We start from the raw sequence: 14,568 nt of genomic DNA, 5'->3' as shown, positions 1-14,568 counted from the left end.
GGCTGTTGTATAATCTGCGGCATATTTGAGGCAGATGTCTAGGGAATGGGTTGTGTGGCTGCACCACAATGGTAACTGGTCGGGGGCATCTTCCACCCCATCGCCTATCATCCAGAGGCCTCTTGCTGCGTGACCGAGGTGCGCTCTGCTTGCAGGTGCAGTCCTGTCGGGTCCGTGGTTCGCGGAACGAATAATCGTGTAACATTGCCCGGGCAAGCGCTGTTGACCTGTTGCAGATGTCACACCCACCAGGGACCGGGTGGATCTACTGTGCACGTGGCGATGCGGTCCATGCGTCACTGGCTTCATCATCATCATCGCCACACTGCATCGTGAAGCACCGAAGGGGACAATGTCCACGACGGGTTGTATCCTTGTGTAGAGCTGGGACGCTGTCTAATGTCATTTTAATTTGCTTAACATTGTTATCGGTGACGGTTTTTATTGTGCTCCATTTCATCTGGATCCACTTTTATGGCACTCACCCGCACACCCAGCCTGATGAAGGTGGGAACCCCCTCCCCATCCACAATCCACCCCCAGTGAGGGGCAGCTAAAGGCTTCACCAGTCAGCATGTCTGTGTGGGTTTTGAAGGTTGGGCTTTGTTGAATGAGGTACAAATGAATTTACCAGTAACGGTTTTTTTTAAACCTGCCACCAGTGCAGCATCCATTGAGCACTGCCAACGTGGCCATGGGTGGCAAGGGCAGAAGGCAGTCGGTCACCAATGTACGGAGATCCACCACCTGCCTGTGTTCGCACGAAGGTGGCGAGTGAAACGCGGATAAGAATAGACGCGATGTAGCAAGCGGGGACTGCGAAGAGCGGACACTGGCTTCAGATAAAAAGTCCCTGGCGCACGGCACACCGTCTTGTGCCGTGCCACAGAGGCACGGACGATCACTCTCCATTGGCGATGCCGCACAAAACGCACCCGTGCTGTGCGCCGCTACGCGAGGTGAATATTATTTGGTGCCGTCGATTATCAACACGCCGCCCTCTGTAATTGAGCAAGTTCTTTTGAAGGGAAGACGCCTGGTTTACGATATGAGTGGCACAAAATACGTGCAGCGTCGTCCTCTCGCAAGAATGCTGCTGCGTTCCTCTGCACAGACTGATGGCCGTTTTGCGTGCAGTGTTTACAATCACACTGGCCTTCTCTGTCATAATCGAGTCTGCTAAAGTGGAGGGGGGCTACCAACCAGGCCACACTCCGTCACGGCCTTGTCGCAGTCCCTCGGTCCACAGTGCCAGTCCCTGCGGAAACTCCCTCCCTAATGAATGGACAATTCTGTTCACAACCACGGGGAGGTGTCCCAACGGTGCCGAATGTCTTCGCTCCTGGGGCACCCAGAGCAGAAAGCGCCACCTCGGCTCCCCACCGCCTTCCCACTGCAATGCCGTGCTCTCTCTCGCGTTCACATCAACACTCTCCAATCGCGAAGAATGCCGCGGACACTCCACTCAAGCGCGTGTTATTTATTAAACACGACCTGAATAGACACCTGTCCGACGTTACCTTTTTCATCCCAAGGCACGTGCCTGCTTGACTTCCAATATTGGCCGTTCCGAGTGACTTGGTCGAAGGCAGGTTAGGTCCTTATCAACGTCCTCTTTTTGGTGATGACTTCAGACATTTCTTGGGTCGTAACCTAAACTCTATTTTCTGATGATTTGTGGTTTCCGGTGGCTGATTCGATCCCAGGTGGTTTCCAGTTCTGTCCTTATTACAAATGGCCTGCAAGCCATTTGTTACACTTGCAATATCGCAAAGATTGTCTGGTCGTGGCAGAAAGGAAGATTACCTCTGAGTCGGACCCTGCAGGCAATGTGGAGTTGATATTTAGGGGGTTTAACACCATTCCAAAACAGCTTAAGGGCAATAGATGCATTCCACAGGGGGCACATGTGCTTTTATGTTGGTCCAGTGTGCTTATAAGTGGCGCAAAATTCTGCTCGTGTCCAATCACAGCATGGCGCACAACGTTATTAGGGGTATTCCATCTGCATTTAAGATGTGTTTTGTCACTTGAATATCACATGGGGGTCCTCCGTCACCTTGTCAGCGAGAGACCAAACCCACAGACAATACCTCTCGTGCCTGACGGGGGACAGCAGCCAGGGCACGGGGGGGGGGGGGGGCTATCATTGACTGTGCAGTTAATCACGATCAGTAGTCACAGCCGATTGCTGCTAATACCGCGTGATGGCAGCGCTGAAACGATGAGGGCCACGCTGGAGGGGAGTAGGCGAGCTTTGTGTACGCATGTACACGTGTTTTTCTACATGCTTGACATGGCACTCCTCCAACCGTGGCATGCCCTCCAAAGCAACCCTCGTGTGGACATTAGAACAACAACCCCAATATCGCCGCCAAGACCGCCCCCCGACACCCTGGCCAAAAACGGCTGCTTGTCGATGTCGCATTCGGTGAGTGCAGCCGATGATGATGCTGCTGCTGCTGTTGTGGTAACTGAATGGCGAAATTCTATTTGTGTGCGCGGGGCTGGATGCTGCTGTCGCGCTCTCTGCCCGTCGAGCTCCGCCACTTTGCCCGCCGATGCCCGGAATGCTTTTAGCGCGCTCCGTGGGTGTCCAGGGCCCTGCAGGGTTTGCTCACCGCCACCTGTTTGACCCCATTGTTAAAAAAAAAAAATCTTCGTAAGATTTCAATACCCACAACGTACACAATTTTAAAACAAACCGTGCTTTTGCTTACATCAGTTTCCAAAACAATGTACATAAAATATGATTGGCCACGGGAAGTTTTGAGTTTACATTTTTACTAACTTTTAAATCGTATGAAGATGTAACAATATTCCATGTGTATATAACATTCATAAAGCGTTCAAATGTGTGATGTCCATCTCAAGACTTTAGACGGAACCATGGTGGCAAGGGGAGGGTGAGAGACGGCAGAAGGAATATGGAGAGAACGGGAAGTGAACGCTGCCGTGTTCACCAGCAAGGCATGTGTGGGTACGACGAGAGGACAGAACCCACGACAGAATCCAAATACTGGAAAATGAACCGTTAAGCCTGGACCTCAACAGTTGGCAGACATGGCAGCAGATAACGCTTTGCACAGTCGACTGGGATAGTGTTGAGATAAACATTGGCTTGAGGATTGGAGGACACGTGAAGGAGAGCGAGATAAGATGAGCGGGTTGGAAGTTACAAGCGTTAATAAAACACGGTGTTTGAACATGAACATTAATAGTCTCATCCTCCTGGGGCCTCCAGAGAGACATTCTTCAGAGGTGACAAGTGCCGTGCCTGGTGATTACCATTCGCCACTGTAGAAGAGACGAGCTCGCATTACATCGCGCGCACGGATGCCACGATCGATGCGTACACCTCAATCACAAACGTGGCACATTCTTACACCGCACACCCAGGGACCCTGTCGAATACTGTACCATCACTGCTGACGCGTGCAAAGTGCTCGGGTGACGAGACACGCGAGTACTGTGTGCTGGCTGCCGACATGAGTTCGGGTCTAAGAGCAGGATAGAACTCGTGGCTGGTTGGATACTTGCTTCAGATTAAGAATCGCCGTGTGAGTCCGACTTGTTGGCCGAATAGTTCTGGGTATTATGCGTTGCACTCATGGCCACGTCCCGTCTGCTTGTGATCTCACAGCGCCCTCCATTGACCACCAATACTCCCCGCAGAGCATCACGGCAAACCCAACCAAGATGACACCCTCGTCAAGAGGACTCGACTCAAGTTTAAAGTAACAAGTTCACATCCAGATTGGGGGTTCTCAATCCATCATCCCTCTAGAATTGCTTGAATGAGTATCGCGCTACGGCGTATCAACAGTAATTGCCACTTGAGATGGTCCCCACACGATGTAGCAATGTGGCATTTCCATCAGTGATGGTGTGGGGTGGCAAGGGCTGGGATAACTTCACGTTGTACAGGAAAAAGTGCATTGTGATCCCCACGCAATCGAAGACAATAGCATTAAGTTTGTGACACTAAATTATGAATCAATAATACGGATGCTTCCTCTAACCAGGGGCTGAAGAATTAAATAGCATCGACGCAGAAAAGCAATTAACGTTTATATTGCCTACAAAATGATTACATTTTAAATGCATTTTGGAAAACCAAACTATGTACATGTGTAACAAAAAAGTTACATTTTATATCGACTAAGAAAATGCACTTCACAAAGCATAAAAATCCATATAACCTTTTAATTTAAAATATACAAACTTTAATTATCTGGCCATTGTGGATTGTTGATTAAATGTTACATTGCATCTTCGAACAAGCCTTGAATAGATGATCAACATTTTAACTTCTTTGTAAAATTATATAAAAAAAAGACAGCCCGGAGGCAGATATTGTTAGAAATGCCAAACAGATTCACAATCTTTACCACCATTGTTCAGAATGTATAATTTTTACATTAAAAAATTCTGAAATCTGCCATCAAACAGTGTCATGAAAATAATGTTGAAAACCAGTTGCTAAGCGAAAAGTTTAATGGGGTTTTTGTTTCTTTGTGAAAAGCAACAATTTTGTTTTGGTGCCGATACCTGCTGGTGAGCAACCTTCACCGGCCTTCCCCATTTATCGGGGCAGTGTGCACATGAACATTGTCATGGCTTGGTTCGCATGGCCACGGCCCGCAGCTTTCGACTTCTGTTTCGGCGCTACGGTGCACGGGTATTCGAAGTGCACGGCAAATGATGAGCGTGGGAGATTACCGTGCGGCGCGCTTTCAGGTACTGACAATTTACACGAAACGAAATGTTCTGTCAACTTGACCCCAACGCATGAAGGAGGCTACTTCCCCCCCACTTCTTTCGCAGACAAGCTTGTGTAGTCCTTCAGCACTCCAGCCAAGTGGTCATTGTGAGTCTTGAACTTCTTCTTGCGCTGTGCGTTGGCCCTCCGATTCCGCATAGGAGCCTAGAATGTTACGTAAACATAGCACACGCGTTTGGGGAAATCACTCTTAATTCAGAATCGTAGACTTTATACGGTCACTTTATAAGCACGACGTTATGTCCAGAAAGGGAAGGGGTGCTGTGTTTATGTCCTTACCAGTCTCCGGGGGCCAGTGTCCTGCATCGATGAGATGCCTTGCCGTTTCAAGTACTCTTCAATCTTCTCTTCATCAATCGAGTCCACGGGAACACTTCGCCATAACTTTTGAAACTCTGCAACACCACAACTCACGTTACCAGTGAAGCATGACCTCATGATAACCCTAAGAGGAAAACCGATGTAATGTACAAAGTTGAAATAAGCATTCACCATTTGATTGGGATCAAAATAATTATATAAAGAGACCAAGAGTCGAGTGCAATTGGAATGTTGAACTCGATCACGTAAATGAGCATACACCACAGCCATGTGGGAACATTATCTGTTACAATTAAGCGTGATGATAACTTTAAAATACTGTTATCTAGATAAAATGGGCTCGTAAAAGATAACGGGGGGTTGTAAATCCCAATGTTTAGCAGAGTTCATGTCCTTAATTCACTCCCGAAAATGCCATGCGGCGTTGATGCGGGGGTATCAACCGGCTACGTGGTAAGGGTGCCTGTCAGCAGGCCAGTCAGATACTCCACTTGGGCGCTCCCATTTCATACAGAAGCCGACATGCGCTTAATACAGGCAGGTGAAATACAATGGCGAGGATTTGCATACCTTCATCCACAGAAAAGTTGCAGCTCTTGTCATTGTAAAATAGGATCTTCTTCTTGTCTGGTCTAGTAATAAAGAGGATCTGATCACCGATAACCTACAGAAACACACAGCCTGCATGGTTCAAAGGTCAACAGTATTTTACAATAATCTTGCAATGAACCATGCAACTCCAACAGTTATCAAAACAACCGTACAGGAATTGGTTACTGGTCAAGTTAGTCTTGCTGGTGATGAAGTTGGTGGCGAGACTGCTTGCGGCGGTGATAGTGCCTCTGTGATGGCCGTTGCTGGTGAATTTGGTACTGCTGGAACCATGCGAATGGTTGTGTTGGCACCGCCCCGTAGCTGAAGTGTCGGTGGCGATGCCGATCAAGGCGGAAGCCGCCGACGCTAACAGTTGGCGAGGTTGTCGCTGACGGTACTCGCCACCGCGTACCTTCATAGCCTTGGCAGCATTCGGAAGTCCTTCCTCGACGTCATCCTGCAGGATTCCACCCAGGCCCTGCTGGTCGTGTCTGTCCAACAGCCGCAGCAGCGCTTTCTTGTCCTTCAGATTGTATTTGGGCTTGAAGGCGTATTTCCCATCGACCACGTCGATCTTGGGGTTGTTGAGCAAGGCCTGGAAGGACGAAGGAAACATTACGCCTCAATGCTCTACCGCCACGACGCCTGTCCGTGCGCTCGCGATCAAATTTAGCAGCAGGAACCAGACATGACATAATTCAAGTTATCACTGGCATTCATCTCTAACCTTTCTTCAAGAGCCTACTTATTTTTTCTGTTGTGGCCTATCTGTGTACTTTTCCCATGGACAATTCACCATGTATGCCAATGTGTCAGGTGTGACTTAAATCAAAGACATCGTAATCAATTCAAATGTCTGGCTGTGATAATATATTACATTTTCCTAAAGGAAACTGAGGAAATGCCGAATTTTAACAATTATTGCTGTGCCTTGAAAGACATGGATTTATATTCTTCATTCTGGGTAGAATTAAAATGTTCCTAATCAAATTATAAAATGGGAATACTCATAGGTCAAAAATTAAAAACTAACCACACTCATCCAATATTAGTAAAAACCACATGATTCAGATGCTAAAATGTCAGCACTCCTATCTGCACAAGGCATGTAACAATTAATCCCTCCCAACCTCCTGTACTCATTAGGTGCCACTATTAAAAAGCAATCATTTTTGTAATGTCTTGCTCATTCCACTAGCCTAAAGGTAATGTCTGCATATAATTTGCATAAATAAAAAATTGAACCTATGCATGCGACTATTGCATTATTAAAATGTTGTACAGCAAGTTAGTAACGTCTGGTTTACAACAGAGCTGCACACAAACTTCAAATCTCAAAACTATCACACAGCACTACTATAAAACATCTTCATTCACGATTATCCGCGATTTTTTATTTTAATACCAGTTGAAGTTTTGTGCATGTTTCCTTCACCTATTTGCTATTTGGCGACATCGCATTATGGGGCATTGTGTATCAGTTGTGCCGCCATCCACAACCTGAGGTTTTTACTGCTCCAGCGCCCATTGCCTTCTGTGCTATTTTTGCCTTATTTGTGGTGGGGCTTTTTAAATCTCCATCATGGTGCTAAGTATCACGTGAGTGGAAGAAGTAAGAGCAAAGGTAAAGGGCAAAAAAAAGTCGTGAGTTTAGAAAACAAAAAGTCGTCATCACTTTGACTTACGCTCCAACAACACCATCATCATCACACCCCATGATCAACTCAATACATTTGAAAATCTGATTATCGGCAGCTGCCTGGATTGAAAACTGATCTCAGAGGCGCCAACTCAGCGTACCGACTGCTGAGCCAGCATTTAAGACCTGGTTCAGGTACAACATGCGAGTGGCAATCCAGCCCAAGCGTGCTGGTGTGGACAATGCCAAAAGACAAAGATCTCCCGTGTAGCCTTAACAGACTGTAGGGGCAAGTGCTGTGAAGCGAGCACCTATGAAGGCCGGTACAGCACACGAGGGGGTGGGGTACCCAGCACGATGCCTGGCCGCCTTTGTCTGCCCAGTGGCGATGTTTACACATCGCACCAGGTACTCGTTTGAGACTGAGTCGACCTAAGCACGGCCCAGGACCGATTCAGATCATTGTCAATGGTGTCGGCCGTGAACGGGAATCGAACTCGGGGCGCCAGGTTTAGAGTGCAGCGTGCTAACCGCTACACTACCGCTCCCAACAATGCCACCCACGCACTCAAATGCATCCCCACACAACCCAGCATCAGCACAAACTTTCCAGTTCTATTAACCCACAATGCACTGCACTTCGAAAGGTGCAAAACAAACTCACCTCAGTGGTCAGCCACTGCTTCTGCTTGATGCCAATGTCCAGCTGCTTTGTCTCATCCAGAATCTCGTCGAGCGCGAGGGGGTGTGTGTCTCCCTTTTGGTGCCGCGTCTTCACAAGAAAGCGCACGAAACGAGGACAGCATTGTTACATCTCCATGGAGTCAAGCGCGTACAGTTGTGGCCCCTGGGAAGTTCTGTGTGGCTGCTAAGTTAAGAGCTGATTGTACCTTGTGCACACCCCCTTCTGAATACAATCTGCTAGGTACACAAACTACTAACGTAGAAAAACCCTTACCTTCATGTGATTGACAATTTTAGCCAACACTCCAAACTTGTACCCAGAGCTTCCCGGAAGGTTCTTATAGTTGATTCCATTTCCTGTTTCTGCAAAACAAAGGCAAGCATGCAAGTTACTTTATTAGGAGTCTGCCAGAAAGTGTCCAGGTGGCTCAGGGGTTATTACTCGGGTTGGAATGACTTGGTGGCCTTGATTATTGAATCGTTCTTTTCCCATTATTGCCAACGAGAGTGTGTTTTAGTTGTTTTAAATGTTTAAACTGTCCCACCAATGCACATCATAAAATTAGACAGAGAAAAAATAATCACTGGATCTTGTCCTGCATTATTCCCTGTTCTCTCCTCCTAACGTCGTCCAGATTGCGAGGTGAGCATAGCCTCAGCATGCATCTCCTGTTTCTGCTATGCGTCTGTAGCGGCATCGTTGAGCGCTGTACGAGATTTCCACAACTTGTAGCCTGTAATAACGGCCTCAAGTCAACAGGGAGCAGAAGGGAGTCTAAGGGTGATGAGTCAGGCCGTTGGGCTAAGCCGCTAAGGTAACCCGAAGGCAGCTCGGGACCACAGGTGCACACCCCCAGGAAGGGGGCTGGGGGATAATGTCACTCCGCAGGCCCTTCCAGACGGTTCCAGAAGGGAGGAGTGGCTAGGGGCGGAGTGAGCCAGAATCCGGTATAAGAGACGGTCCCCTGAACGGGTCCGGCAGTCGTCGTTCACCTGAAGACTCAAGAGCCACCCTGGAGCTGCAACCTTGAAGACCCGAAGCGAAGAGCCCAAAGGGCTGAACCCGCCCCCTGGCGAGGGTCGGACCAAAAGCTTAACCAGTGAAGAGGCTATAGCATAGCCGATGTTAGGTAGGCTAGCCGGAGGAATATCTCCCTAAGTATCGGGTGGAAGGGCCCGTACCCCTTTGTGTTATTGTTACGATATAATAAACGTGCTGCCTCCAGAAGAGAGAAGTCTCCGCAAGTTTTATACCCACTTCAGATCGTGTTTTTGTGCCATTTTCTCGGTCCTGTTCTGTCTTCATCACATTGCCCATCTTCCCGTGCCATTGTCAGTTCATTAAGCACCATAAAACTAGCACATCATGAAGTTTAAAAACTAAAAAAATTGCATAATCTACATTTAGATTTAAAGCTTTCGTGACTGCAAGCATTCATCTTCTTTGGTTCTTTCGGTAAAGTCACGTAGAATGAGAATAAAATAATAAATTGATAAAATTAAATAACACAATAATATTATTGTGTTATTTTATCAATTTATTATTTTATTATGATTATGCATCTTCTTTGGTTCTTTCGGTAAAGTCACGTAGAATGAGAATAAAATAAATTGATAAAATAAAATAACACACTAATATTATTGTGTTATTTTATTTTATCAATTTATTATTTTATTCTCACACAATAATATTATTGTGTTATTTTATTTTATCAATTTATTATTTTATTCTCATTCTACGTGACTTTACCGAAATAACCAAAGAAGATGCATAATCTACAATAAATGATTCTCATGATTTGATCATAGACACGATTGGAATATATGGTTCACTCTAAACCGCATTAGCACAAAACCATGGCAGATGCAGATACCTGATGGACAAATGGAAAATTAAAAACTGTCCAGTATGTGACTGCCAACATCCAGAACAGACCGTAGTACATATAACAACGCAATGCCCGATCCACAAATGCAAAGGAGACATCACGGAGATACACACCGCTGCTCCTGACACGGTTATCTGGCTTGACCACCTGAATGTGAAATTGTAATTGTTGCTCTACATCTGCAGCCATACGAAAGAAGATTGGATTATAATTCAGCAAAAAAAAAGGAATGTGGAATTCACCACACTACAACGGCAACTTAATGGAAGGGCCGCTGGCAGAAAGGGCCCACACGGAGGTCAACCACTGACCTCCAGATTTGGACCCGCTGGAGCCCCCATGGTCAGGGCGTGATTTCTTCTTCTTGGAGGAGGAGGAGCTTGAGGAGGGTGCCGGCCGCTTCTCTACCACCGGTTGGGCCAAGGCACGCTGCTTGAACCGCTCACGCTCGCGCAATAGGGCTGGATCCATCTGTCGGTGTGGGCACAGCGTTCAAATGCACCACATTACATGGGTGTTCTACACCACACACTAAATTACACGCACATCACACGTGTGCTACACCACATTCTACATCACAAATGTACATTTTACAAGTGAACAACAACCGTCATTCACCACTAAGTGGTGGTGACATCACCACTGGCGCTTGTGCAATGTTATGTGCACTTTGAGGCCACGTGAAGTGTCAAAGGCTCGCTGGCAGAAGGTCACGGACCAAACCCAGGTGCCACAGCTGACTGAAATGGCTGGTAGATGCACCAACCGTGCTCCCCACTGTGCCAACATTGAGTTTTAGCCTCCCGGCACTCCTCTCGTTGTTGTGAGCCTTGCTCCTCTGCCCTCCGCTGTTGCTGGAGAGCGACTGCCTCCGACTCCCCAGCAGGATCCTTCACTAACCTCCTCCACAAGTGAAAATACATCACACGTACATAAATTATTTGCAAACTAATCACAGGTGTACATACATTCACAATCACTCGCCACAATATAACTACTTCTGAAAAAAGTCGTGGTTTTAATCCAGTCCCGTCCTCGTGTAGTTGCTCCAACCTTGTAACGGACTAATCGTGAGTTTATATAGGCCTTGGTTTGTGCGAGCCTGGATTACTACAGTGAGGGAAAAAAGTATTTGATCCCCTGCTGATTTTGTACATTTTCCCACTGACAAAGAAATGATCGGTCTATAATTTTAATGGTAGGTTTATTTGAACAGTGAGAGACAGAATAACAATTTTTAAAACGCATGTCGAAAATGTTATAAATTGATCTGCATTTTAATGAGGGAAATAAGTATTTGACCCCCTCTCAATTAGAAAGATTTCTGGCTCCCAAGTGTCTTTTATACAGGTAACGAGCTGAGATTAGGAGCACACTCTTAAAGGGAGTGCTCCTAATCTCAGCTTGTTACCTGTACAAAAGACACCTGTCCACAGAAGCAATCAATCAGATTCCAAACTCTCCACCATGGCCAAGACCAAAGAGCTCTCCAAGGATGTCAGGGACAATATTATAGACCTACAAAAGGCTGGAATGGGCTACAAGACCATTGCCAAGCAGCTTGGTGAGAAGGTGACAACAGTTGGTGCGATTATTCGCAAATGGAAGAAACACAAAAGAACTGTCAATCTCCCTCGGCCTGGGGCTCCATGCAAGATCTCACCTCATGGAGTTGCAAAGATCATGAGAACAGTGAGGAATCAGCCCAAAACTACACAGGAGGATCTTGTCAATGATCTCAAGACAGCTGGGACCATAGTCACCAAGAAAACAATTGATAACACACTACGCCGTGAAGGACTGAAATCCTGCAGCACCCACAAGGTCCCCCTGCTCAAGAAAGCACATATACGTGCCCGTCTGAAGTTTTCCAATGAACATCTGAATGATTCAGAGGACAACTGGGTGAAAGTGTTGTGGTCAGATGAGACCAAAATGGAGCTCTTTGGCATCAACTCAACTCGCCGTTGCTGCCTATGACCCCAAGAACACCATCCCCACCGTCAAACATGGAGGTGGAAACATTATGCTTTGGGGGTGTTTTTCTGCTAAGGGGACAGGACAACTTCACCGCATCAAAGGGACGATAGACGGGGCCATGTACCGTCAAATCTTGGGTGAGAACCTCCTTCCCTCAGCCAGGGCATTGAAAATGGGTCGTGGATGGGTATTGCAGCATGACAATGACCCAAAACACACGGCCAAGGCAACAAAGGAGTGGCTCAAGAAGAAGCACATTAAGGTCCTGGAGTGGCCTAGCCAGTCTCCAGACCTTAATCCCATAGAAAATATGTGGAGGGAGCTGAAGGTTCGAGTTGCCAAACGTCAGCCTCGAAACCTTAATGACTTGGAGAAAATCTGCAAAGAGGAGTGGGACAAAATCCCTCCTGAGATGTGTGCAAACCTGGTGGCCAACTACAAGAAACGTCTGACCTGTGATTGCCAACAAGGGTTTTGCCACCAAGTACTAAGTCATGTTTTGCAGAGGGGTCAAATACTTATTTCCCTCATTAAAATGCAAATCAATTTATAACATTTTTGACATGCGTTTTTCTGGATTTTGTTGTTGTTATTCTGTCTCTCACTGTTCAAATAAACCTACCATTAAAATTATAGACTGATCATTTCTTTGTCAGTGGGCAAATGTACAAAATCAGCAGGGTATCAAATACTTTTTTCCCTCACTGTACATCAATTTCCAACGAGTCACATGCCTTCTCCGAGTCCAGATAAAATGTATATTTCATATTCGTTCGTTTTTGTTCCAGAATTTGACTAAGTGTGTATGTGGAAGATGATAGAGACATTTCCTAGAATGTTGCTCCCTCACTCGTTCGGGTGGCCTATCAAGTGTCCGTTTTTCAGTTTCCAATGATCGTGGTTTAAACATTTACAGTCCAGCAGAGACGTTGCATGCATTTTCCAGTCAGTTTGCTCTCCCTTTTTAAACAGAATTAAGTAGACGTAATTACATAATTTAGGTACTGGACTTCATCTGATGTAAAAACTGTCATTTGCTCAATGTAAAAACAGAGGAAACTCGAGTACCAAAAATAACCGTGAACATCCAAGACGCAAGGACGAATGTTGCTATAAAATCATCGGACCTAAGGACTCCACGTTAGCATTGAAACTCGACGCGTCAATGACACTGCCTGAACATAAAACATGTAATCGGCGACGTTTCGGGCAATGGCCCTTCCTCACAGCACATTTGCCAGAGAGATGGAGTAAACAATGATTGGAGACTGCCCTTGTTTACACTATGGAACCAGTTCTTAAATAGGGAAATGAAATTACCAAAAAGTAGCTTCGTATTTATCGACATGTTTACATAGACGCAGTGAGACAACGAGTATGTACAATGTGGCTTCTAGCCGAGAGGAATACTTTTACAGGACAACACGAGGCGTGACGGTGAAAATTACAAGAAGCGGCAGTGATAAAAAGAGGCCGAAACAGTGACGCAGGGACACGATGGAATGATGATGATGATTAAGAGTTGCCCAAGTACACACAGGTAACCTCTGGGAATTAATGAGTGCTAACGATGATGGTAACTCGAGTTTAGCAGAGCGGCCGCAATGGGTCCTCTATCCCTGCGTCACGAAGCAGGCGATCTCTCTCTCATCTCTCTCATATCGCTCTCATCTCTCTCTCATCTCTCTCAACTTCATTCACCGGCCACGTCTCACGCCAGCGGCGAGCGATATCTAGGCACCGGTCGCGGGTCCACGCTTCGCGAACCCTGCACACGAGCATCCTGCGGGGGCCTCATCCAGCAGTGGAGTGACACGGTGCTGTGCACACGGCGACCAGACGATGTAACAAGAACCGGGCGCATGGGCGCTCACCGAGACGTCACCCCGCCGGACTCACCTCGCTGACCCCTCCCACCGCAATCACCCCACTACCCCCTCACCCCACTACCCCCTCACCCCACTACCCCCTCACCCCACTACCCCCTCACCCACTACCCCCTCACCCCGACTCATCCCCACTACCCCCTCACCCCGACTCACCCTCACCCCGACTCATCCTCATTGCCCCTCACCCCGACTCATCCCCACTACCCCCTCACCCCGACTCATCTCCACTACCCCGTCACCCCGACTCACCCTCACTACCCCCTCACCCCGACTCACCCTCACTGCCCCCTCACCCCGACTCACCCTCACTGCCCCTCGCCCCGACTCATCCCCACTGCCCCTCACCCCGACTCACCCTCACTACCCCTCACCCCGACTCATCCCCACTACCCCCTCACCTCGACTCATCCCCACTGCCCCTCACCCCGACTCATCCCCACTGCCCCTCACCTCGACTCATCCCCACTGCCCCTCACCCCGACTCATCCCCACTGCCCCTCACCCCGACTCATCCCCACTGCCCCTCACCCCGACTCACCCTCACTACCCCTCACCCCGACTCATCCCCACTACCCCCTCACCTCGACTCATCCCCACTGCCCCTCACCCCGACTCATCCCCACTGCCCCTCACCCCGACTCACCTCGCTCGCCCGGGTCTTGGGGGAACCTCGGCGGAGCGCGTTTGGGACCCCTTCTTCGCGTGACGTCACTCTTCTGGCGGACGTGATGTCATGTTTTTTAGTTAAGATTTTTTGCCCGCGTGACGTTATCTATGCCAAAAAGCGCG

At 47.7% G+C, this 14,568-nt stretch overlaps 1 protein-coding gene across 2 annotated transcripts; it reads right to left on the bottom strand.

Moving 5' to 3' along the window:
- Positions 1–4,188: 4,188 nt before the first annotated feature.
- Positions 4,189–14,544, bottom strand: GTF2E2 (general transcription factor IIE subunit 2). Of its 2 annotated transcripts, none has more exons than XM_076066762.1 (8): positions 14,423–14,544; positions 10,222–10,381; positions 8,296–8,384; positions 8,002–8,109; positions 6,111–6,293; positions 5,675–5,785; positions 5,063–5,178; positions 4,189–4,927 (listed from the first exon to the last, which is right to left on the bottom strand). In XM_076066762.1, exons 2-7 carry the CDS (start codon positions 10,379–10,381, stop codon positions 5,110–5,112), a joined length of 720 nt encoding a protein of 239 aa, XP_075922877.1. In that variant the 5' UTR covers positions 14,423–14,544; the 3' UTR covers positions 4,189–4,927; positions 5,063–5,109. The 2 variants fall into 2 exon arrangements, with proteins under 2 accessions (XP_075922877.1, XP_032809701.1); XM_032953810.2 differs by having other exon boundaries at positions 5,675–5,768; positions 14,423–14,541.
- Positions 14,545–14,568: the final 24 nt, after the last annotated feature.

Source organism: Petromyzon marinus, chromosome 13, assembly GCF_048934315.1.
Source record: "Petromyzon marinus isolate PM22_M1 ecotype Great Lakes invasive population chromosome 13, UKy_Petmar_22M1.pri1.0, whole genome shotgun sequence".
NCBI lineage: Eukaryota > Metazoa > Chordata > Hyperoartia > Petromyzontiformes > Petromyzontidae > Petromyzon > Petromyzon marinus.
The sequence above is the reverse complement of the archived record's forward strand: the minus strand, read 5'-3'. Positions and strand labels throughout refer to the sequence as shown.

Coding starts and splice junctions, on each gene's coding strand:
- GTF2E2 (XM_032953810.2), bottom strand. CDS start 10,381: ATGGATCCAGCCCTATTGCGCGAGCGTGAGCGGTTCAAGCAGCGTGCC. Junction 5,179..5,674: donor CAACTTTTCTGTGGATGAAG/GTATGCAAATCC, acceptor GTGGTGTTGCAG/AGTTTCAAAAGTTATGGCGA. Junction 4,928..5,062: donor ACACTGGCCCCCGGAGACTG/GTAAGGACATAA, acceptor GTAACATTCTAG/GCTCCTATGCGGAATCGGAG.